Source organism: Tachyglossus aculeatus, chromosome X2 (assembly GCF_015852505.1).
Source record: "Tachyglossus aculeatus isolate mTacAcu1 chromosome X2, mTacAcu1.pri, whole genome shotgun sequence".
NCBI classification, from domain to species: Eukaryota; Metazoa; Chordata; class Mammalia; order Monotremata; family Tachyglossidae; genus Tachyglossus; species Tachyglossus aculeatus.
In genome coordinates this window covers 23,559,819-23,584,547 of record NC_052100.1, presented here as the reverse complement: position 1 = coordinate 23,584,547, position 24,729 = coordinate 23,559,819, and the positions used below count along the sequence as shown (strand labels likewise).

General features: G+C 45.2%; 2 protein-coding genes across 2 annotated transcripts in view; both read right to left on the bottom strand.

Annotated features, from left to right (window-relative positions):
- LOC119949180 (mevalonyl-coenzyme A hydratase sidH-like) overlaps positions 1–5,202 on the bottom strand; it is a 37,686-nt gene extending 32,484 nt beyond the window's left edge. Inside the window, exon 1 of the mRNA XM_038770723.1 lies at positions 5,037–5,202. Within this exon, the coding sequence (XP_038626651.1) occupies positions 5,037–5,202 (166 nt within the window). The remainder of the gene's footprint in view (positions 1–5,036) is intronic.
- A 987-nt stretch (positions 5,203–6,189) lies between these two features.
- Positions 6,190–24,686, bottom strand: SNRNP48 (small nuclear ribonucleoprotein U11/U12 subunit 48). The gene is given in 10 exon segments (XM_038771021.1): positions 6,190–8,498; positions 12,210–12,374; positions 13,106–13,227; positions 14,120–14,241; positions 15,790–15,978; positions 17,798–17,872; positions 18,714–18,774; positions 19,731–19,844; positions 24,376–24,411; positions 24,413–24,686. Coding segments are annotated over 10 exon segments (1,188 nt in total). The 5' UTR covers positions 24,677–24,686; the 3' UTR covers positions 6,190–8,458.
- Positions 24,687–24,729: the final 43 nt, after the last annotated feature.

The following is a 24,729-nucleotide window of genomic DNA, read 5'->3' as shown; positions in this document are numbered from 1 at the left end:
CAGTCCATGTGCCATGTGGGGCTCATATTCTTAATCAACATTTTACAGATGAGGTAACAGAGACGTTAAGTGACTTACCCAAGGTCACACAGCAGACATGTGGCAGAACCAGGATTAGAACCTAGGTCCTTCTGACTCCCAGGACCCTTGTTCTTTCCATTATGCCACCCTGCTTCTGTATGATGTCATGATGCAATCCAACATAAGAGAAGATAAATATATATTATGACATTTTTTTAGGAGCTTACAATGTGCCAGGCACTATACTAAGCACTGGGTTACATACAAACTAGGTTGGACACGGTCTATGTCCCATGTGGGGCTCACAGTCTTAATTCCCATTTTATAGATGAGATAACCGAGGCACAGAGAAGTTGTTACTTGCTCAGTATATGGAAAAGATCTACCTTTACTAATATTGCTGTAACAGCAAGAATATGGAAAGTTATTCTTTTCATCAGCTGTGTCATAAGGAATCAAAAAATTGGTTGTGGGTAAAGATTAAGATTCTGGGCTTATTTCATTTGATATAAGTGAAGACGCAAAGGTGAAAGTGTCTATTTTCTTTGTCCTTTATCTAGTATTAATGGTGGTCCCAAAAATATTAGTACTAACCTAAATTATAATAGTATTTGTTAAGCGCTTACCATGTACTAAGCGCTGGAGTGGATACATGCAAATTGAATTGGACACAGTCCCTGTCCCAAGTGGGCTCACAGTCTTGATCCCCATTTTACAAGTGAGATAACTGAGGCACAGAGAAATGAAGTAACTTGCCCAAGGTCATACAGCAGAAAAGTAAAGTAATAGTATTTGAATAATTGTATTAGGTTCTTGGGAAATAGTCCCAAAAATTTTAGTACTAACTTAAAATAACAGTAACAGTATTTATTAACTGTACTAGGTTCTTGGAAAGTACTAAATAACCAAGTGACATATTCCCTGCCCCAGAGGGGACTGGAAGAAGTTTGGGTTTGACAACAAAAAAAAAGTTTGTCTCTTTGCAAAAAGACACAAGGAGCCAGCAGGGGTTTTGAGGAGAGGAGAGATGTGGGCTGAGTAATGCTTCAGGAAGATGATTTGAGGAAAAGCAACGTTTAGCATAGATTGGAGCGGGGAAAGGCTATAGGCTTGGAGACTGGGCAGGAGGCTGATGCAACAGTCTAGCTGAGGCAAGACCAGAGCTTGTGCCAGGGTGGCAGCAGCTTGGATGGAGAAAAACGGGCAGAACTAGAAGATGTTGGGCAGGAAAAACCGGTAGGCTTTGGCAATAGCCTGCATGTGGGAGTTTAACAATAGCCAAGACTCTCCAACAAAATTATTTCTCCATCTTTATGGGCACTCATGCCATTGCCCTTTACAGTTGTTTCAGATATTTAACTCCTTCAAACGCCCTGCCCTCCAGCCCCCTCCCCCGCCCCCATCTCTTGTTCCTAATGACCTGGCCACCTACTTTATTGGGAAAACTGAAACTGTCAGCTGTGATCTCCCTAAAATCTCCCCTGCTTATCTCCAGTTCCTCCCTTCTTCTGCCCCTTCTTCAACTCTCAATCAATCAACTGTAGTTATTGAGCTCTTACTGAGTGCAGAGCACTGTACTAAGCGCTTGGGAGAGTATGATATAACAATATAATGGAGCTGGTAGACACATTTCTGCCCCACAACAAACTTACAGTCCAGAGGGGGAGACAGACATTAATAGAAATAAATTGTGGATATGGACATAAGTGCTGTGGGGCTGAGAGAGGGGAGGATAAAGGAAGAAAATCCAAGTGCAAGTGACAAAGAAGGGGGTGGGAGGAAAGTAAATGAGGGCTTAATCAGGGAAGACCTTTCATCTTTTACCTTGAAAAAATTCAAATATTTTTGGCAATTTATTAAAAGAACATCAAAGAAATAGTATTATGTCTGACTCTGTTACTGAACATTATAGCACAGATAACATGGTACAGCATATATGGATATTTAGTCTCTTGGCCCTCAGGATAATGCAAACAGGCACAAGCATATTTTCTTTTTCCAAAATGAATTGTAAACATGAAACTCAACCAACATACCAATTCAAGATTATTTTATTACCATGCAGTTTTCAAGTCTAAATTAGAAACATCTGCCCTGAAGAGAATGTGACAGAAAGGAGCATTCTAGAGAGAAACCAGAAAGTTCAGTATATAGCAAGTCTAGATTCTTTTTTATTCTCTTGTTATTATTATCCTGAAAATATGATATGCCAAACCCCAATAAAAAGCACAGCTTTTTAAAATTGGGATTTTTTTTAACAAGGCAAGTGAAAATGGAAGTTTGTAAAGTATACTACTTCCAACTTTATTTATAATGGGCAGAAATTTCTGGGAGAAACTCTAACATCATCATACATGAGAACTGACATTAGATCTTATACACCCAGAGCATGACTGGTGGTGATTTAATCTTCACACCAACCTGTCCAACAGAAAACTGAAACAGTCTTTTTGTGAGAGGAGAAATGCACCCTTTAAAAGGAGGGAGTGGGGGAACATGGATACTTAGTACCATGAGGACATTAACTTCTCCAACATAGAGAACACTGCAGTTTAGGTGGGCAGCAGTGCCCTTCAAAACGTGCCAAGGAATAAGTGCAAGGATTCATTCATTCATTCAATCGTATTTATTGAGCACTTACTGTGTGCAAAGCACTGTACTAAGCGCTTGGGAAGTACAAGTTGACAACATATAGAGACGGTCCCAACCCAACTGTGGGCTAGAAGGAGGAGACAGAGAACAAAACAAAACATATTAACAAAATAAAATAGAATAAATATGTACAAATAAAAGAGTAATAAATATGTACAAAAAATATACTTATATACAGGTGCTGTGGGGAGGGGAAGGAGGTAAGGTGGAGGGGAGGGGGAGGAGGGGGAGAGGAAGGAGGGGGCTCAGTCTGGGAAGGCCTCCTGGAGGAGGTGAGCTCTCAGTAGGGCTTTAAAGGGAAGGATGGAAATGGAGGCAGTATTTTTTAAGTACCAACCCTCCCTGACATTAAAATGTGGTGACCAAAATCGGATTAAACAATGTTGGAGTCGCCCATCAAGAACAACCGAAAACCTTTGGTCCGGACATGTCATAATCAAGCCCCTGCGTGAGGGAATTGATTTTAGTGCTCGTGGTTTGCACGGTGCCACTTGCATCTTCATCCCTTACGTGATCTCACTGGGCCACAGAGTACAGCACACTGTGAAGTCCATGCAGAGGCTTTTTTTTTTTTTTTTACTGTATAGGACCTATTTTCATCCAAAGTGACCAGAGAACAGTGCTCTACACACAGTGAGTGCCTAATAAATACTATTACTACTACTTACGCTGGAGCTTTAGTGCCAACACGCAGCAGGAATTAATTTTATTACAGGATTTATTAAGCTCTTACTACGTGCCTAGTACTTGCTAGTTGCTGGGGTATAGGATAATCGGATCAGACATAGTCCCAGTCCCACATGAGGCTAACAGATTAGGAGAGGTGGAGAATAGGCCTCTTGTTCCCATTTTACCGATGAGGAAACTGAAGTACAGAAGTGTTAGATGACTCCCCCAAAGTCATGGAGCAGGCAAGTGGTGGGGCCGGGACTGGAACCCATGTCTCCTGACTTGACTCCCATGCACTTTCCACCAGGGCCCAAGAAGCAAGAGCTGGGAAGCTGTATGGAGTAATGGACAGAGCACGGGCCTGAGAGTTGGAAGGTCATGGGTTCTAATCCCCACTCTGCCACTTGTCTGCTGTGTGACCTTGGGCAAGTCACTGAACTTCTCTGTCCCTCAGTAACTTCATCTGTACAATGGGGATTGAGACTGTGAGCCCCAAATGGGACAGGGGCTGTGTCCAACCCGATTTGCCTGTATCCACCCCAGTGCTTAGTACAGTGTCTGGCATTTAGTAAGCACTTAAAATATACCATCATGATTATTATCACTATGGGGAATGAGAAGGGGGGGACTAGCTAGGAAGGGGGATGGTGGAAAGGAAGCTGAGGGGAGGGGGCGGTGGGGGGGCTGAAGGGAGAGGAAAGGAGGAGGGAGAGCTTAGGGAAGGGAGGAAGTGGAGAGGGAGATGAAAGGAGGGGAAAGGAGGAGGGGGAGCAGAGGGGAGAGGGAGGTGTAGAGGGAGATGAAGGAAGGGGAAAGGAGGAAGGGGAGCTGAGAAGAGGGGAGAGATGGGGAGGGGGGAGATGGAGAGGGAGATGAAGGGAGGGGAAAGGAGGAGAGGGTGGTGGGGGAAAGCTGAGGGCAGGGAGGAGGTGGAGAGGGAGATGATGATGGTATTTAAGAGCCTACTATGTGCCAAGCACTGTTCTAAGCACTAGGATAGATACAGTTATCAGGTTGTCCCACGTGGGGCTCACAGTCTTAATCCCCATTTTCCAGATAAAGTCACTGAGGCCTGGAGAAGTGAAGTGGCTTGCCCAAAGTCACACAGCCGACAAGTGGTGGAGTACGGATTAGAACCCAAGACCTCTGACTCCTAAACCAAGGCTCTTCCCACTGAGCCACAACGCTTCCCATGAAGGGAGGGGAAAGGAAGGTGGGGAAAGGGGGAGAGGGAGATGAAGAGAAGCAGCGTGGCTCAGCGGCAAGAGCCCGGGCTTGGGAGTCAGAGGTCATGGGTTATAGTCCCGACTCCGCCACATGTCTACTGTGTGACCTTGGGCAAGTCACTTAACTTCTCTGGGCCTCAATTCCCTCATCCGTAAAATGGGGATGAAGACTGTGAGCCCCAAACGGGACAACCTGATCACCTTATATCCCCCCAGCGCTTAGAACAGTGCTTCGCACATAGTAAGCGCTTAACAAATACCGTCATTATTATTATTTACCTGATCACCTTGTAACCCCCAGTGCTTAGAACACTGCTTCGCACATAGTAAGCGCTTAATAAATGCCATTATTATTATGAAGGGAGGGGAAAAGAGGAGGGGGGGCAGAGGGGAAGGTGGAGAAGGAGCGGGGTGGGGGGGCTGAGGGGCAGGTGGAAGGAGGAAGCGTGGTTGCTGGCAGACACGCACCTGTGCGGCCGGGCGGAGCGGTGGGCGCGGGAGGGACCCCGCCGTGCAGGCCGCGCAGAAGGCGCAGGCCGCGGCCCCGGGGACCGCCAGCCCCGAGCATGGCGCCAAGCACGGCCCCTAGGCCCGGCTCACGTGGCCCTGGGCCTGGGCCCGGGCCCGCCCCCATTACCCCTCATTAGGACTCCGAAATTCCACCGACAGACAGCCCGCCCACCCGGCCGCCAACCGTATTTACTGAGCGCTTACGGTGGCCGGAGCACCGGACTAAGCACTCGAGTTGCTAGAGATGATGCCTGCCCACAAGTAGTTTACAGGGAGGCAGACATTAAAATACATTTCAGGTTGGGGAAACGGAAGCTTATAAGGGCATAATAATAATGACAGTATTTGTTAAGCGCTTACTACATGCAAAACACTGTTCTAAGTGCTGGGGAGGATACAAGGTGATCAGCTTGTCCCACGTGGGGCTCATAGTCTTCATCCCCATTTTACAGATGATTGAGGATTACAGATTATTGGGATTGAGGCCCAGAAGTTAAGTGATTTGCCCAAAGTCACACAGATGACAAGTGGCGGAGCAGGGATTGGAACCCATGACCTGACTCCCAAGCCCGGGCTCTCTCCACTGAGCCATGCCCTTCTCTACATGTACATAAGTGCCGTGGGGCTGGAGGTGGGGTGTCCATGGGGTACCAAGCCAACAGGGTATCAAGTGCTCCCAGGCCAAATGTTTACCACATTTGAATGTACATGTATTTCTACATGTAGAATAATTTACTTATTTCATTAAAAAACATTTGGCTCTATGTTGTACTACTTGGTTCGTAAATCTTCCCCCATAGGACTAAGTTCACTTCTTTCAGCAGCAATTCCAAAAAAGTCCTTCAGAAATAGAGCAAGACATTATGCAAGCATCTTTTTGGTTCCACTGACCTTTGAGCCAAGGACTAAAGTTGACTTACGGTCCTGTGAGGTTTTTTTCTTTGGATTGAAAAAAATCCTCTAGAAAGGTCAAGAAACTTGGCATTGACTTTCCTAGTAAGACTATTACAACTATAAGCATTATGTGAGTTCAAGGAAGGCCTGGGATGTCAGACACCAGAAGTGAGTAACATTCTGCAATGGGTAGAATGAGTAACATTACAAATTGAAATAATATGCTAAATTTATAGAGCTACTTTGGATCTGAGAACTTCAAAGTTCTTTACCAACGCATTAAACCTCACAAAACACACACATTACGCAGATGGAGGACTGGTATTTTAAACAGACATTACAGATGAATCAGAGAGAAGTGACTTACCCAAGGACATTTTGCTGGGATGTGGGTTGGGCTCAAACACAATGGTTTGCTAAGGTTTGTTTCTCAGTAAATAACGTTCAAGACTTCAGATAGTGCCTTTCCCTCCCGTAGACACCATCAGAATAAGGGCACGATTTCTGACTCTGGGGTTTCAGGCTATAAGGTCTAGCCCAGATTTAAAAGAACTCAGAATTTTTATTTTGGATTGTGAATTTGCCATAAATAAATGAAATAAATGGAAGGTTCATCAGAAGATTGATGATCAGAACTTCTAGGAACAAAAAGCACACATAGCGAAAGATTCACTAGGTAAGCTGTCAAGAAACCTCTATGCCTGTTTAGCTCACAAGCTAGTCACTAAAATTAGAATGGCACAAAGTTTACTGTGATCCATATACCCACTATCATGTCTTGCACACAAAATGCATGGTAAATAGCCTGGCATATGGGCTACAATAAATATCTGGTGATCATGGTGAGAAAACCTGGAAAGAATCTACCATTCTCTTCTACTGTGTGTGGGTACAAACACATATAAACAATTTCCTTTGTATAGCCAGTTCTATAATGCATGTATGCCTTCATTCAATTTTGGTTAGACCACCATTAAGAAACGGGTTAAGAAAGGATCTCTACAGGACCCCTTTTTTGCCTCAGTTCTCACTGTCCAGTAGAAGACACTGTTCAAAATAAAACATCCCATTTCTAGACTGCAATCTAGAAATGTCACAGTCCAGCCCTGTGAGTCAGCTGTCATCTCCCAACATTCAGCAGCTTCTTAGAGCAAGGTCCCCTTCTTTTGGTCACTCGATTTACATGGTCTAAGGCAGCCGTTTGGAGTAGCCTTCTGTGATCTGTTGTTCACAGAACCCACCTGGTAAAGCTGTGTTAAGATGAGAATAGATCTAATGCTTATGCCCTAACTTCACTCTAGTAAGATTTCATTGCTTCTGCTCTTGTCTCTGAATAGGGCATGAACATGATGGGGTTGTTCAAGGAGCCTCATGTGTTAGTTGTGTGATGGGTCTAAGTTTCACAAAAACATTCAAGATTGGTCAGCCACAGCTCTACAGACCATCAGATGGCCTGAGGCTTGGAGACCTGTTCCACCGCATTATTTCATAAACCAGGCACCTGCAGCTGTTCAGTGAAGAAAAGCCAAAAGCCTGGATTGCATCTGCTGCCAATTACCATGATGAGTCGCCACTAGACCCACACCCCATGCTCAGGCAGAGATACCAGAAAGCGTTCTCATGATTCTTTTGTACATTTTGGTTCCCTCTGGCCTCCCAAACATCAGGTCTTCACTGCACCAAACCCCCATCCCACTCCTCCCTGTATGGAGTCTTTGAGTACTGAACTCACATCCATTGTGCAAAATGAGGTGATTTCATATTTAGTCTGAATTAATGTTATATGCATGTTATTTGATAGAAAGCCATGGAGATATGAGCAGGTGGCAGATGAGTTTGGGGGGCGGGGGATGGATATTAATTCATAGGCAGACATGATGGAGGAGCTGCAGGCCTACTGGAAAGGGAAAGGGTCATGAGCAGCAACAGGACATATGAAGATGTGGAAACTTTGGGGTCCCACTGTTTGGGGAAAACCATGAGTCTGGGTTTTGGGAAGCTGGGGCGAGGGGTTTGTTGAAGAGTCCCAGCTTTGGTTGGAGGCAGAGGGGAGACTTCTCTCCACATCCCAAGTTCCTGTAAGGAGGGGTTGTTGCCCTAGGGGCAGAGCTAAAATATGAATTTTAATAGAAGAAATGATTTTATGTTCTATTTAGTGAAGTGACAGCTGGCAATGATGCAAATTTGCCAATAAAACCCTAAGAAAGTCAGGAACATGAAGTTGGTGGTGCTAACTGGCTGAAGACAGCATAAATATGGTGTATGTCATTATGCTCCCAATGTTCAAATTATATTAATGAATATTTATTGGAAAATGAGGTGAGCATCTGGTATAATGCTGACACGGTCCCTTCCCACTGACAATGCAATTAAAACTCCAGCACATCATGGTCCTCCCAGTAAGCCTGGGACACAGTCACTACTGATTAAAGTGTCTTAAAAGGTTCAGATGTAAGTATTGCATGACTATCTTGACCATGGCTTGGCTATTTCCTTCTTTTGTGGCTGTGGTATCTGTCTTCATCCCTAAAACAAAAACAAACAATGAATTCAATGGTTGACAAAATTCCAGATTGACATTTTCCAAATGAGACTGAGAAATGTACCTATGCACGAATAATTATGCTGGCATTTATGGAGAATAACTAATGTAGATGCAACACAATTAGATCAGACACAGTCCTTATTTTGTATGGGGCTCAGGTCAAAGAAGGAGGGAGAACTGATATTTTATTCGTTATAGGTAGGGAGCGTGTCTGCTAACTCTGTTGTACTGTACTCTCCCCAAGCGCTTAGTACAGTTCTATGCACATAGTAAGCACTCAATAAATACCACTGATTGATTGCTTTTCACAGATGAGGCCACTGATGCCCAAAGAAGTTAAGTGACTTTCCCTATGTCATACAACAGGCACATGGTGGAACCAGAAGTAGACTCTCAGGCCACCTGACTTCCAATCCAATGCTCTTTTCTCTGACCTCTCTGCCTCCTGTATCTCCTCACTCCAGTCCATACCTATCTCTGCTGCCTGGATCATTTTCCTACAGAACATTCAGCTCGTGTCTCCCCACTCCTCAAAAAACCTCCAATGGTTGCCCATCCACCTCTCCATCAAATAGTAACACCTTACCATTGGCTTTAAGACACTCAATCAGCTCTCCCCCTCTGACCTTACCTTGCTGACTTCCTACTACAAAAAAACCCATACGACGGTTCACTCCTCTAACACCAACCTACTCACTGTACCTCAATCTCATCTATCCCACCAGCCACCCCTTGCCCTCATCCTCCCTCTCCCCTTTCATATCTGACAGACTGCCGCTCTCCCCACCTAAAATCACATCTCCTCTAAGAGGCCTTCTAACACAACTAAGCCTGCCTTTCCCTTACTCCTTCTCCCTTCTGCATTGCCTAGGCACTTGGATCTGTACCCTTTAAACACTTGATATTCACCCCCACTGCACTTACAAACATATCCTTCCCCTGCATTTTCTCCTATCTGTAATGAATTTCAATCTGTCTCCCCATCTAGATTGTACACTTCTTGTGGGCAGGGATCATCTCTATCAATTCTACTGTAATGTATTCTCCCAAGTGCTCATAAGCATTACTGACTGATAGGCCACTCTTGTGGATGCATGCTAAAATAGTTAATAACTGCATTTTAGATACACAAAGGATCCTTTGTATTTAATGAGGGCCTAGATGCTTGGCAGCTTATGATAAAAGTAAACATCATGGACCCTGCTTTCCCAGAGCTTACTAACTCAATGAGTGAGCCAAACTGAAACAGACTGTACATACAAAACAGAGGGAAGCACAATCAATGGGTAACATGGGTAAGCCACTCTGAGGTGGGGTTTAATTGGGAATTGTGTCCTGGAGGAGGTGATTTTTTTGGAAGCAGCAGGGCTCCACCACTTGCATGTCCTAGTGGATACAGCATGGTACTGGGAGTCAGAAGGACTTGGGTTCTAATCCTAGCTCTGCCACGGGTCTGCTGTGTGACCTTGGGCAAGTCACTTCACTCCTCTGTGCCTCAGTTACCTCATCTGTAAAATGGAGATTGAGACTGTGAGCCCGACGTGGGTCAGGGACTGTGTTCACCCTAATTTGCTTGTATCCACCCCAGCCCGTAGAACAGTGCTTATTTATTTATGTGCATTAATGTTTGTCTCTCCCTCTAGACTGTGAGCTCATTGTGGGCAAGGAATGTGTCTGTTGTTGTATTGTACTCTCCCAAGCATTTAGCACAGGGCTTTGCACACAATAAGTGTTCAATAAATACGACTGAATGAATGAATGAACATTGCCTGGCACCTAGTAAGAGCTTAACAAATACCAAAATTATTATTATCATTGCCTGCAGTGTGACCATAGGAAAGTCACTTAACTTCTCTATGCCTCAGTTTCCTCATCTGTAAAATGAGGATTAAATAGTTGTTCTACCTCCCTCTGAAACTGTGAGCCCCTTGTGGGATATCAATCAATCAATCAATCAATCGTATTTATTGAGCGCTTACTATGTGCAGAGCACTGTACTAAGCACTTGGGAAGTACAAATTGGCAACACATAGAGACAGTCCCTACCCAACAGTGGGCTCACAGTCTAAAAGGGGGAGACAGAGAACAGAACCAAACATACCAACAAAATAAAATAAATAGGATAGAAATGTACAAGTAAAATAAATAAATAAATAGAGTAATAAATATGTACAACCATATATACATATATACAGGTGCTGTGGGGAAGGGAAGGAGGTAAGATGGGGGGATGGAGAGGGGGACGAGGGGGAGAGGAAGGAAGGGGCTCAGTCTGGGAAGGCCTCCTGGAGGAGGTGAGCTCTCAGCAGGGCCTTGAAGGGAGGAAGAGAGCGAGCTTGGCGGAGGGGCAGAGGGAGGGCATTCCAGGCCCGGGGGATGACGTGGGCCGGGGGTCGACGGCGGGACAGGCGAGAACGAGGTACAGTGAGGAGATTAGCGGCGGAGGAGCGGAGGTTGTGGGCTGGGCAGCAGAAGGAGAGAAGGGAGGTGAGGTAGGAGGGGGTGAGGTGATGGAGAGCCTTGAAGCCCAGGGTGAGGAGTTTCTGCCTGATGCGCAGATTGATTGGTAGCCACTGGAGATTTTTGAGGAGGGGAGTAATATGCCCAGAGCGTTTCTGGACAAAGATAATCCGGGCAGCAGCATGAAGTATGGATTGAAGTGGAGAGAGACACGAGGATGGGAGATCAGAGAGAAGGCTGGTGCAGTAGTCCAGACGGGATAGGATGAGAGCTTGAATGAGCAGGGTAGCAGTTTGGATGGAGAGGAAAGGGCAGATCTTGGCAATGTTGCGGAGCTGAGACCGGCAGGTTTTGGTGACGGCTTGGATGTGATAGGATGGGATAGGGACATGTCCAACATTATCTTATTATCTTAACCAGTGCTTAATATACGATACATAGTACGCAGCTAAACACCACCACAACAACAATAAAAGTAAGAATTATTATTACTATTATTATTATAAGGACTTTGAAGATGGAGTGGAACTTGGTTTTGTGGATTTTTAAGGGGAGTAGTTCTATGCAGGCAGAAGGGGATGTGCAATGTACTGGAGATGAGAGAATTACAGCTAAGTGATTAGCTTGAAAGAAGTAAAGAGCATGGAAAAATAAGGAGAGCTGCTGGGAAGCCTTGAATCCAACAGACTGGGAACCTTTGATGCAGAAACAAGTGGGCAGACAATAATATGATTAAGTACGTTATTTGTAATATATAAAGCTATGTACACAAATGCTGTGGGGTTGGGGATGGGGCAAATATCAAACGTCCAAAGGTCACAGACATAGAAGGGAGAGAGAGCCAGAGAAAAGAGGGTTTAATCAGGGAAGTACTCTTGGAGGAGATAAAACCTTAATAATGTTTTGAAGGTGGAGAGAGGGGTGGTCTGCCATATATGGAAGGGGAGGGAGTTCCAGACTAGGGGGAGGATGTGGGAAAGGAGTCAGCAGAGAGATAGATGAGATCGGGGCACAATGAATAAACTGGCGCTAGAGAAGCAGGGTGTGCAGACTGGGCTGTAGCAGGAGATCAGTGAGGTGAGGTAGGATGGGGGTGAGCTGACAGTGCTTTAAATGATTGTACCATGGAGTTTGGGCAATGTTTGAGAATTGCCCAAAAGGGGAACGGCAATTCTCCCTGAATTGCCTGAACCTGTACCTGAAATGTCCAAGTGAAAAGTGTTTAAATTTACCTGTCTCTTCTTCTTCTGGAGTCCCTGTCTCTCTCCCGATCTCTACTTTTTTTCCGTTTATGTGGACTTCTAGTGCGCTCTCTCCTCCGTCTCGTGCGTTCTGCATCTTTATAGCTTCCACAGGATTGCCGTGAATCCACTGAAGCTGACCGCCTTTCTTCCTTTCTGAAAGTGGGAATGCAGTAGTACTCAGAACTCTGCTCTTCTCAACTTCATAAAAATTGATTGAGGGCCTAAATTAGCTAATGTTCCCAAAGGAGAATCTAATCATATTATGCATGGGAAAAGGGCCCTCAGAATTTGAATAAATCTTGTCTGCTATACCATAGGTCTGTTCCAGAAGAACCTTGGGTTATGTAAAAATGGTGTTCTTGAAATCTCTGAGAAAATGGAAATGAATGGCTAGAGGAGTAGGTGGTTTGAAGATACCACCATGACTGGCATTTTGATATACATTCCTACATTATAAAATACGTGTTCTTCTAAAAGACTATTGTGTTGTCTTACTATGTAAAAAACAGCACTATAAAGTTGCAAACAAAACCTACCACAGAGTGTGGTACAGTACAGTAAGGCTGGTGCCCCGTTCTCTGTAGTAAGACAAAGATAAAGCAATGGCATGCCAGGACCGTTTCTTACAATGCTGAATCTCTACTTAGACTAAGAGAACTTGGATTCTATCCAGTTTGACTCACACTGTAGGAAGAGCATTCCGTAATTCCCTAATAAAAGTTTAATCCAAACTGTGCACTTTAAAAGAACTTAATCATACATCTCTCCATCAATAGTACATAGTCTATCAGGCAACCAATGGTTCTGAAATTTCTAAAATTACCCCAAACATCATTCACTCAAATAATGGACCATCTTGGGAACACAGGAAAGCAGTGGCTTACCTTCCTGAAGACTTTACTGCACCAGAAATACCACCTCCTTCGTCTACCTCTTCTTTTTCCAGTTCCTCCTGCCAGTGACTACTTAGTTCTTCCATGTGTACCCCGATCACTTCTCGAATCACCTTGGGAGAGTAAAGAGCACAATATATGAGAATAAGATTTAGCCTAAGACTTAGTCAAATAAGATTTCGCCACTGAAACACTTCCCATCAATCAAACTTTTATGATGTGCCCTTCAGGTACCCAGCCGGTCCCTCTGCTAAGCAGGAGTTATGGAACATGGGCAAAGTTCCTTCTGTTATGGCACTGAAAATATACAATGGACAAAGATAAAATGGACTTTTAAGTAAACATATCTAATAATTGAAGGAGGTACCCAAATTATGCATGCCACATTTATTGGGAAAAGTTTCCCATCGCATTTTTTAAAAGGGAAAGAAAGATAGTGGGGATGGGAGGATTGGGTCAGCTTGGGCACAGATTTCAAGGTGGAGGGGGAAATAGGTAGGTGTTACAGATCAGATGCAGGGCGGTGAAGGCTATCCACCAGGAGTCTGAAGGAGATGTAGCATCACTGGTGGGTTCTGAATGGTACCAGAAAGTGGTCAGTGGACATAAAGAGGAAAAGAAGCTAATAGGTGCATTTTCAAAGGACAGTGACTAAAGACATGGAGGCTAACAAGGCAATCGTTTTAACGAAAGCTTACAGCCACAAAAATACAAATCAACCAACGGCTCAGGAGAATGACAAATCTGAAGTTTCAGAGTGAATTATTAGAAATGAAATCAATACATCATTAACCAATATTATCCAATGATTATAACCAAGTACGAAAATAAGCCACATTGAGACTTAAAATAGCCCCGCATATATCAATCAACTCCTCAACCATCAAAAAAACACAGCCTACCAACTAGAGAGACCATTACTCATTCTAGCAACTAGGGCAAATCGCAACCACTTTTTAAAGTTCCCGAGATAGCAAAACCATTACCAAATCACACAACACTTACCTCTGTGTAAGACTTCTTTGTTATATGAACATTTTTAGCTCTATAGGACTGACGTCGCCTTTTATAATCTCTCATTTCTGCCAGGATTTCAAGGTGGGACTTGGGACCCTTTTGTCCATCATCTATAATACAATTACACCAAGCAACAATGCTGCTGACAAGCTGAAAAGCTCCACTTTTCAACAGCAACACATGAACATTAGGGAGTACCCATTCCTGCCATATGTCAACATGATACTCTGTAGCACAAACCTCTCTTTTAAATTTACTGCTATAAAGTTGAGCCAGATTTTGAAAAATCAAATTGATAAATGGTCACAATAAATACAAACTCTTTCCCCATGAGGACTGCTAAACACAGGACCCAAAAACCAAAACGTTGAACCAGCTTCTTCTTACTGCAATTTAAAATGTTTGGCCGGGACCTCTAAACCTACTGCAGGCTCAAAGGTCCCCTATTGTCCAGACACTCCTAATGCCTCAGCTAAGGACCTAGCGAGGAAACCCCACTTCGAGCAGCTCCAGGGGTCTTCCTGCCCTGCGGCAACCCCCGATACTTCCTGCCTTCTGCTGCTGCTTCAGCCTGGCGTGTTTATTTGCTAATCCTAGGGCTGGGGGAAGAAGGAAGAAGGGCTCTGTGGTCAGGGGGAGGAGGCAACTAGGGGAGTACCTCTCCTGCCAGTCCTCAGTTTTCCTCACAGAAAACCTGGTGGCAATAGCCCGGCTTCTGCTGACAAAGTCAAGCTTTCTTTTCATCCTTTCAGAAATCCTTGGCTACCCACCCTCTAGCTTGGTGGTTAGAGATGAGACAAAAAAACATGTGCAACATAAACCCACATCATCCCTCCACCCACAAACACACTCATTACTCAACATGCATATGCAGACAAAGCAGACTTGTACAACGACCAATCCTCCATCCCCTAATCAAACTTTGACTTAACACAAACACTCATCATTTATATTCATTTACAAACATACATACACTCCTTCATCCTCACAACTGCCCATCCAACACTACCACTTCCTTTCCCATGTGCGTATGCGCGCGCGCACGCACACACACACACACACACACACACACACACACACACACAGAGCACACTCAGAGAGAGACAGAGACAAGAGAGAGATACCCAAAGATAAAGGCCACAAGCTGGCCTTAAGACAAAGACCAACACATGGAAACAAAGGCAAGAGGGAGAAGAAAAGAGTGCTGTTGAATTGTACTCTGCCGAGCACTTAGCACGGTGCTTTGCACACAGTAAAGCGCTCAATAAATATGAATGAATGAATACATGAATAAATGAGGAAGACAGGGCTAGAGAAGGTAAGAAGCAGAAAGGCATTAGGGGAAAAATGGAGGGAAAACAAAAAGAAAAAAGAGGAGAGAAGACGAGAAGTGCATTGTGTACCTAAACCAGACAAATGTTATCTCTACTATTGTTTTCTGAAAGAAAGAGAAAATACAAATGGTTAATTGAATAATGAATATTTCAAAAAACAATTAGCCTATGCCTTTGAGATTTCTCCAATCCTGCTGTGGTTGACTCCCAACTGCTGTTTTACTTCATTTTGACTTGTTTGAAATAACTAAGCTTTGTATCATGTAAGAATGAATGACTATATTTAGGAAATGAAAAGCAAACTCTAGAGTATTTCTTTCAAACCTTGGTTGACTTTAGCAGCCAAATCTACAAAAAGATCACTGTCGTTTTCAGTAATCTGGGACCTGGACCTCTGTTTCTTGGTCTCTTGGAGGACATAATTGTAGATGGCAAGGCGCTCAGACTGGGTTAGATCGCAGATGAACCGCTTGTGGTTCTGAGGAACTTCAACAGGCAGTGGAGAACAAGCCACTAAGTATGAAATGAAATGACAGTATCACATCAAAGTAATGTTGATTTGAATTTCAGATCTACCAGAGATTTTAAATAACAAGAAAATCTATGCATCAAGGTCAAAAATAAATTGCCACTTTTATAACACTGATTTAATCTGCACCATCCAGGTACATTTTTTAAAACAAACAAACAAAATTTGGCCTAAAACTGCCTAGGGCAAATTTACTATTAAGCGTCAATCAAATGATTCTTGGGACCTGTTCTCTAGAACCTGCCCCAGCCTCTCCATCAAACTGCTACCACATGGTTAAGCGCTCAATAAATACCACTAATGATGATCTGAGCACTCATCATAACCTGCCTTGACTACTATATCAGTCCTCTTGCTTACCTCCCTGCCGCCTTTATCTCCCCTCTCCAGTCCTTACTTCACTGTTGCCCAGATTATTTTTCTTTTAAAAAAACAAAAAAAAACTTCAGTCTGCCTCTCCCCTCTCCTGAAAAACCTCCAATGGTTGCCTATCCACCTCTACATCGAACAGAAACTCCTTACCAACAGCTTTATGGCACTCAATCATTCTCTCCCTCCTATCTCACCTTGCTGATCTCCTACTACAACCCAACCCTGCACCCTTCACTCCTCTAACACCATCCTACCATCCTACTCTCTGTACCTCAATCTCATCCAGCCTGCAGCCAACTCCTTGCCCATTTCCTCCTTTGGGCCTGGAACTCTCTCTCCCCCCCTTCATATCTGTGAGACCATCACTCTGTCCACCTTCAAAAACCTCCTAAATTCACATCTCCTCCAAGAGGCCTTCCCTGACTAAGCCCTCATCTCTTCTAGTCACCCTCCCTTCTGTGTCACCTAGACCCTCACATCACTTAAGTACTTGATAGTCACCACACACCCACACCACTTATGTGCAGATTGTTATGCTCTCCTATTTTCCCTACCTATAATTTATTTTAATGTTTGTAGACTGTAAGCTCCGTGGGTAGGGATCATGGTTACCAACCCTACTGTACTGAACTCTCACAAGCATAAATACAGTGCTCTGTACATTTTAGGCATTCAATAAACCCAACTGATTGGTCCTCTTGTTTCAATTCCTTCTGCGCCACCCTTTCACTTGGATACACACCCTTCATTCACCCCATCCTCAGCCCCACAACACTTACATACATATCTGCAATCTAGTTACTGTCTCTCTCCTCCTCTGGGCTGTAAACTCCTTGTGTGTAGGTAATGTGTCTACTAACTCTCTTATATTGTATCTCTCCCAAGCATTTCATACAGTGCTGTGCATACAGAAAGCACTCAATAAATGCAATTTTTTGAGGATGGTAAAAGGGCACCGGAGACTACATCTCTTACTTCTACTGCACTCTCCAAGATAAAATAGGAACTCACTGAATTATTCCCTTTCCCTTCTTCTCTTCCTCCCCTGGAAAGCCTTCATTTCAATGAAAAAACTTCCAGTCCCATGCTCTTGCCTGCCTCAACTGCATCAATCCTGCTCTTACCTGATGATTTCACTATCAATTATTCCATCCTCAAAAATCAGGTTGGTGCAACTTTGCAGCTGAGGCAATTATGTGAGTAAATTATAATAATTTGGGGCAAAATTTGAGAATATAAAAATTAGTCTTGAGAAATTTACATATCCTAGAAAAACTGAAAATATTCATTTATATTATGCTTATTAAAGGGATAAACATTAGAAACTTAAGATGCATCCCTGACAGTTCATGATTTTCTGCATACTTATAAAACAAAGTAACATGGCTGCTCACTTTTCAATAACTTGGTTAAGCTATGTTTGACACTTACTTTGATTGTAAATGTCACCATCTTTTCCAGTAGAAATCCTCGCTTGTTGAATTATCTGGGACTGTAGGTTTTTATCTACAGAAAGGACATTTGAGTTAAAAAGGAGTTTTTTAAAAGTAGCTACAGCAATCTGAATTAAAGGAATGATGGTTACCAGGTACAGGAGTTTGTCCATATTAAAACACTGAATAATGAATACAATAATAATAATATATATTCAAGCTGAAAATCAAAATACTAAATTCGCACAGGAATTCTGGGGGAGACAAAAAAAAAACCCTCAAGAACAAACAGAAACTCCCTGAATCGAAAAAACTTTGACACCCTCCCCCAAACCCCACAATTCTCCTCTGATGTAAGGGGGAAGACCAGGGTGAAGAAGACTGCATATAACTGGGGCTGGGAAGAAAATGCAGTAGAGTGTCACTGCCCATATCCTAAGGCTGGCACAAAGGGCTGTTCGAGGAGCAAAGCAGAGAAATGTTGGACTAGGAATGGACAGGCCAATCGCTGAGGACTGACAGCAATCCTCCCGCCAAAGCTGCAGCTCCCAGGACACACCCTTCTGAGAACCACATTACTCGAGAGGACCCTGAGCTTCTGGAAAGCTAGGGTACTCCAAACCTGCCAGATATTCAGCGGCTGCCTCAAGGGGCCTAAGTTGGGGCTGCTGGCTCCTGCCAGGAAGTAATGGGAGACGATCCTGGCCTACTGAGAATAGGGTACCTTTAAAAAAGAGAGAAGTAGAGAACAAGCAGTTCTTCCTATTTCTACTTTTAAAATTATAATCTGGTGCTTCAACCCGTTGTTGGGTAGGGACCGTCTCTATATGTTGCCAACTTGAACTTCCCAAGTGCTTAGTACAGTGCTCTGCACACAGTAAGCGCTCAATAAATACGACTGAATGAATACTTACCCAGAATAATTGTAGGTATTTTTGCATTCTCATAGAAGAAGGTAGAGTCATACATTTCAGCCTAAAAAAAAAAAAAAATCAAGAAAATACATCTTTTTAAAGGTTTTCCAAAATTAAACACCTTAATATTTTAAGACTTAAAATACTGGCAAGAGCCAACCATTCATTACCCCCGAACATGTTAATCAATCAATAAAAGGGCTACTGTGTTCCACTGTAATAAACACTTGGGAAATTATGATAGAATTAGTAGGCATGATCCCTGCTCTCAGAGTGCTTATAACCTAGTTCTGCTGACTAAAATGAAAAAGTGGTGGGTAAAGTAAAATCAAAAATATATTCCCTAAAATAACCTCATGTTTTAGGCCAATTTTATTATCCTAATCTACAATGGAGCAAAGTGAAGTGCAGCAAAGTGTTAAGATAAAATAAAATTGCTTCCCTGAAGGTAGCATGCAAGTTAACAATTGAACAAATCCTGCCTCAGATTCCAATTCCCCTTTTGGACTACAAAAAATAATTACGGTATTTGTTAAGGGTTTACTATGTACCAACTGCTAGGGTAGATACAAGATGGTCAGGTTGGACACAGTTCCTGTTCCACAAGGGGCTCACAATCTAGGAGGGAATAAGATTTAAACCCCTTTGTACAGATGGGAAAACTGAGGCAAGGATAATGTAAGTGACTTGCTCAAGGTCACACAGAAGATAAGTAGCAGAGCTGGGATTAGAACCCAGGTCCTGACTTCCAGGCCCATGCTCTTTCCATTAGACCTGGCCGCTTCTCAGTAACTCTACTGCTTCCCCTGCCTGTGCCTGATTTTAATGTCTGTCTCCACAAACTAAATGGAAAGCTTCTTGAGGGCAGGAATCATGTCTACCAACTTTATTGTACTGTGCTCTCCCAAGTGCTCTCACCACAGGAAGCGCTCAATAAATACCACCGATTGATTAAAATATTTTAAATCATTTTCTGCTGCAAAGAGAGCACACAAAAACATAAAATGCACAGCATACCTCCTCTTCTTTGGAGTAATCCAGTTTCCTCAGCTTGCAGGAGACCATGTGCTTTGCCAAAGATGACTTTGGCATATGGTGATTGGAATCATATGGGCATACCACCACTTCATCCTTTAACAATAAAGAAAGCAACTGATACATTGGGTTACCAAAAAAATTCCACAACCTCTACCACCCTCCAGCTATCATCAAGGGTGATCTTCCTAGCCACACTTGTAGATAGATATGGCTGTCCCTTGGGGAGTGAAATGTTCAAGGCAACCACACATCCTGTGCAAGTCTGTGGTTCTGTAGGTCTGGAGTCAGAGCTGGGGTCATTGTATTTAGTTTACAATTGGACTCATCCAAGTTTGTTCCCCACCACACTTCTAAAACAGGTGACAGGATCTCCCTGGAAAGGGGAGAACAAAAATATCTGACAAACTTTCCTTGGTGTCACCTGAGGTAAGGAGGAAACAAAGTGCTAACAAGAGAAAGTGAGGGTGGTGAGATAAATTAATTAGTGGAAAGGGCAGGGGCCGGAGAGTCAGGTCACTTGGCTTTTCATCCTGGCTCTGCCATTTGCCTCCTGTGTTACTTCATGCATTCAATCAATTGTACTTACTGAGTGCTTAATGTGTGCAGAGCACTGTGTTAGTCCTCAGGAGAGCACAATATAACAGAGTTAGTTGATATGTTCCCTGCCTACAAGGAGTTAACAAGTTATTTAACTCCTCTGTGCCTCAGTGGATAGATCATGGGCCCGGGAGTCAGAAGGACCTGGGCTGTAATCCTGGCTCCGCCACTTGTCTGCTGTGTGACCTTGGGCAAGTCCCTTCACTTTTCTGTGCCTCAGTTTCTTCAATCAATCAATCGTATTTACTGAGCGCTTACTGTGTGCAGAGCACTGTACTAAGCGTTTGGGAAGTACAAGTTGGCAACATATAGAGACAGTCCCTACCCAACAGTGGGCTCACAGTCTAGAAGGGGGAGACAGAGAACAAAACTAAACATATTAACAAAATAAAATAAATAGAATAGATATGTACAAGTAAAATAAATAGAGTAACAAAAATGTACAAACATATATACATATATACAGGTGCTGTGGGGAAAGGAAGGAGGTAAGACGGGGGTGATGGAGAGGGGGACGAGGGGGAGAGGAAGGAGGGGACTCAGTCTGGGAAGGCCTCCTGGAGGAGGTGAGCTCTCAGTAGGACCTTGAAGGGAGGAAGAGAGCTAGCTTGGCGGATGGGCAGAGGGAGGGCATTCCAGGCCAGGTGGATGATGTGGGCCGGGGGTCGACGGCGGGACAGGCGAGAACGAGGCACGGTGAGGAGATTAGCGGCAGAGGAGCGGAGGGTGCGGGCTGGGCTGTAGAAGGAGAGAAGGGAGGTGAGGTAGGAGTGGGCGAGGGGATGGACAGCCTTGAAGCCGAGGGTGAGGAGTTTCTGCCTGATGCGCAGATTGATTGGTAGCCACTGGAGATTTTTGAGGAGGGGAGTAACATGCCCAGAGCGTTTCTGGACAAAGACAATCCAGGCAGCAGCATGAAGTATGGATTGAAGTGGGGAGAGACACGAGGATGGGAGATCAGAGAGAAGGCTGATGCAGTAGTCCAGACGGGATAGGATGAGAGCTTGAACGAAAAGGGTAGTGGTTTGGATGGAGAGGAAAGGGCGGATCTTGGCAATGTTGCGGAGGTGAGACCGGCAGGTTTTGGTGACGGCTTGGATGTGAGGGGTGAATGAGAGAGCGGAGTCGAGGATGACACCAAGGTTGCGGGCTTGTGAGACGGGAAGGATGGTAGTGCTGTCAACAGTGATTGGAAAGTCAGGGAGAGGGCAGGGTTTGGGAGGGAAGACAACGAGTTCAGTCTTGGACATGTTGAGTTTTAGGTGGCGGGCAGACATCCAGATGGAGATGTCCTGAAGGCAGGAGGAGATGCGAGCCTGGAGGGAGGGGGAGAGAGCAGGGGCAGAGATGTAGATTTGGGTGTCATCAGCGTAGAGATGATAGTTGAAGCCGTGGGAGCGAATGAGGTCACCAAGGGAGAGAGTGTAGATCGAGAACAGAAGGGGACCAAGAATTGAACCTTGGGGAACCCCCACAGTAAGGGGATGGGAGGGGGAGGAGGAGCCTGCAAAAGAGACTGAGAATGAAGGACCATCATCAATCATATTTATTGAGCGCTTACTATGTGCAGAGCACTGTACTAAGCGCTCGCTTGACCAGAGAGATAAGAGGAGAACCAGGAGAGGACGGAGTCTGTGAAGTCAAGGTTGGATAGCGAAGTTACTCGCTTCGGTTGGCGGTTGGAAGTTACTTCATCTGTAAAATGGGAATTCAGAGTGTGAGCCCCACTGACACTCTTAGTGATTAACTTGTATCTACCCTAATGCTTTGAGCAGTGCTTGGCACATAGTAAGCACTTAACAAGTACCATAATTACCATTATTATTATGTGTCCAAAGGGGGATGATACCCACTCTTCCTCCAGGTGACACTGTGAGCCCTTTGTGGTAGAGGAACTGTGTCTCCTCCGATTGTACTGTTTCCAACCCAGCGCTGAGCAGTGTAGGGCATGTAATAAGGTCTTGACAGACACAGTTAGGATGATGATGATGGTGGATGTAATGCCAATTGCTCCGCCGATATCTGCTGGCAGCAGTGGAGCCTCAGCCCGTCCTAGGGGGCTTCTCTGCTGCCCATGTTCGCTGGCCTGATTTCTCATGCCCTCTCAGCAACACCACGTGGGGAAATGGATAGTGGAGGGACGGGAGCCAGGCCCCCGTGGCCTCGCCTCCCCTAGGGCGCCCTGGGGCGGAGAGGCCATGGGCCAACATCGCCAGGGCCGCAGCCTCCCTCCTCAAATCCGACAATTACGCTCTCCCACTTCAAGGCCTTATTGAAAGCCCATCTCCACCAAGAGGCCTTCCCTAAGTCCTCCTCTCCTCTTCTCCCGCCCCCTTCTGCATCACCCTGATTTGCTCCCTTTATTCACCTCCCTCCTGGCCACACAGCATTCATTCATTCATTCAATCATATTCATTGAGCGCTTACTGTGTGCAGAGCACTGTACTGAGCGCTTGGGAAGTACAAATCAGCAACATATAGAGACGGTCACTTATCTACATATCTATAATTTATTTATATTAATGTCTGTCTCCCCACCTAGACTGTAAGCTCACTGTGGGCGCAGGGAATGTCAGTGTTTTTTGTTGAGTTGTACTTTCCCAAGCGCTTAGTACCGTGCTATGCACACAGTAAGTGCTCAATAATATGAATGATTGAATGAATGAATCGACTGTAAGCTCGTTATGGGCAGGGAATTAGACTGTTTATTGCTGTACTGTAGTCTCACAAGCGCTCAGTACAGTGTTCTGCACATAGTAAGCGCTCAATAAATATGACATAATGAATGAGTGAGTGAATGAGAGCGGGTGGCGGGGCCGGTGGCTTTGATTTAGGGAGCAGAGTAATAATAATAGTCGTATTTATTGAGCGCTTACTCTGGGCAAAGCACTGTACAGAGCGCTTGGGAGACTACAGTAAGAGGGAGCATCCCAGCCCCTCCATCTATCCCGTCCTTAGGGCCTTTCGCCACGTCCTGAGCGGCCCTAAAGCCCCCTAGTAAATAGCCTGTGGGCGGGGAACGCGTCTACCGACTGCGCCGTAATGCCCTTTCCCTAGCGCTCAGTACAGCGCTCGGCACCCAGTAAGCGCGCAATACCAGTGACTGACTGATTGATTTGTGGCCGCCCCGCAGAGCCGCGGGGTAACCCCGGCTCCGCCACTAGTCCGGGTGGCCTTGGCCGAGTCACTTCACTTCCCCGTGCCTCAGTTCCCTCTGCTGTAAATATATGTTGCCGACTTGCATTTCCCAAGCGCTTAATACAGCGCTCTGCACACAGTAAGTGGTCGATAAATACGATTGAATAAATGTAAAATGGGGGTTCAGACCGCGAAGTCCCCAGTGGGGCAAGCGACGGTGTCCAGCCCTACCAGCGCTTGGAACGGTGCAGGGCACATAATAAGCGCTTAATAAAAGCCATCATTATTATTATATATACTGTATATATGTATATATGTTTGTACATATTTATTTATTTTACTTGTACATATCTATTCTATTTATTTTATTTTGTTAGTATGTTTGGTTTTGTTCTCTGTCTCCCCCTTTTAGACTGTGAGCCCACTGTTGGGTAGGGACTGTCTCTATATGTTGCCAATTTGTCCTACCCAAGCGCTTAGTACAGTGCTCTGCACTTAGTAAGCGCTCAATAAATACGATTGATGATGATGATTAGCTTGGATCGCCCCCGGCGCTCAGTGCAGTGCCTGGCACCTCGTGGCTCGGTGGAAAGGGCCCGGGCTTTGGAGTCAGAGGTCATGGGTTCAAATCCCGGCTCCGCCAACTGCCAGCTGTGTGACTTTGGGCAAGTCACTTCTCTGTGCCTCAGTGACCTCATCTGTAAAATGGGGATTAAAACCGTGAGCCCCCCGTGGGCCAACCTGATCACCCTGTAACCTCCCCAGCGCTTGGAACAGTGGTTTGCACACAGTAAGCGCTTAACAAACACCCTCCTTATTATTATCAGTAAGCGCTTAACAAAAAGCACCGGGGGGGGGGGGGGGGGGGGGGCGTTGCGCGCGCACTGACCTCCTCGTCCTCGTCGTCGTCCCCGTCCCCCCCCCCCCAGCCCCTGTCCGCCCTCCGCTTCCGCGTCCCCGGGGCCCGCCGGGTCGAAGCTCCGTCCCAAGGCGGCGAACACCTCCTCCAGCGTCCGGTGGCAGCTGTCCACCAGGTCGCTCAGCTCCTGCAGCAGCCGCTGCCGCTCCTCCGCGATCGCCGGGAGGGCCGGGAGCGGGGGGAGGTCCGGGATCGCCGGGAGGGCCGGGAGCGCGGGGAGGTCCGGGATCACCGGGAGGGCCGGGATCGCCGTCCCCTCGGAGCCCTCCATGGCGACCACGGCGGCCCCGCGCAAGGGCCGCCGGGAGAGCGGAGGCGGCCCCA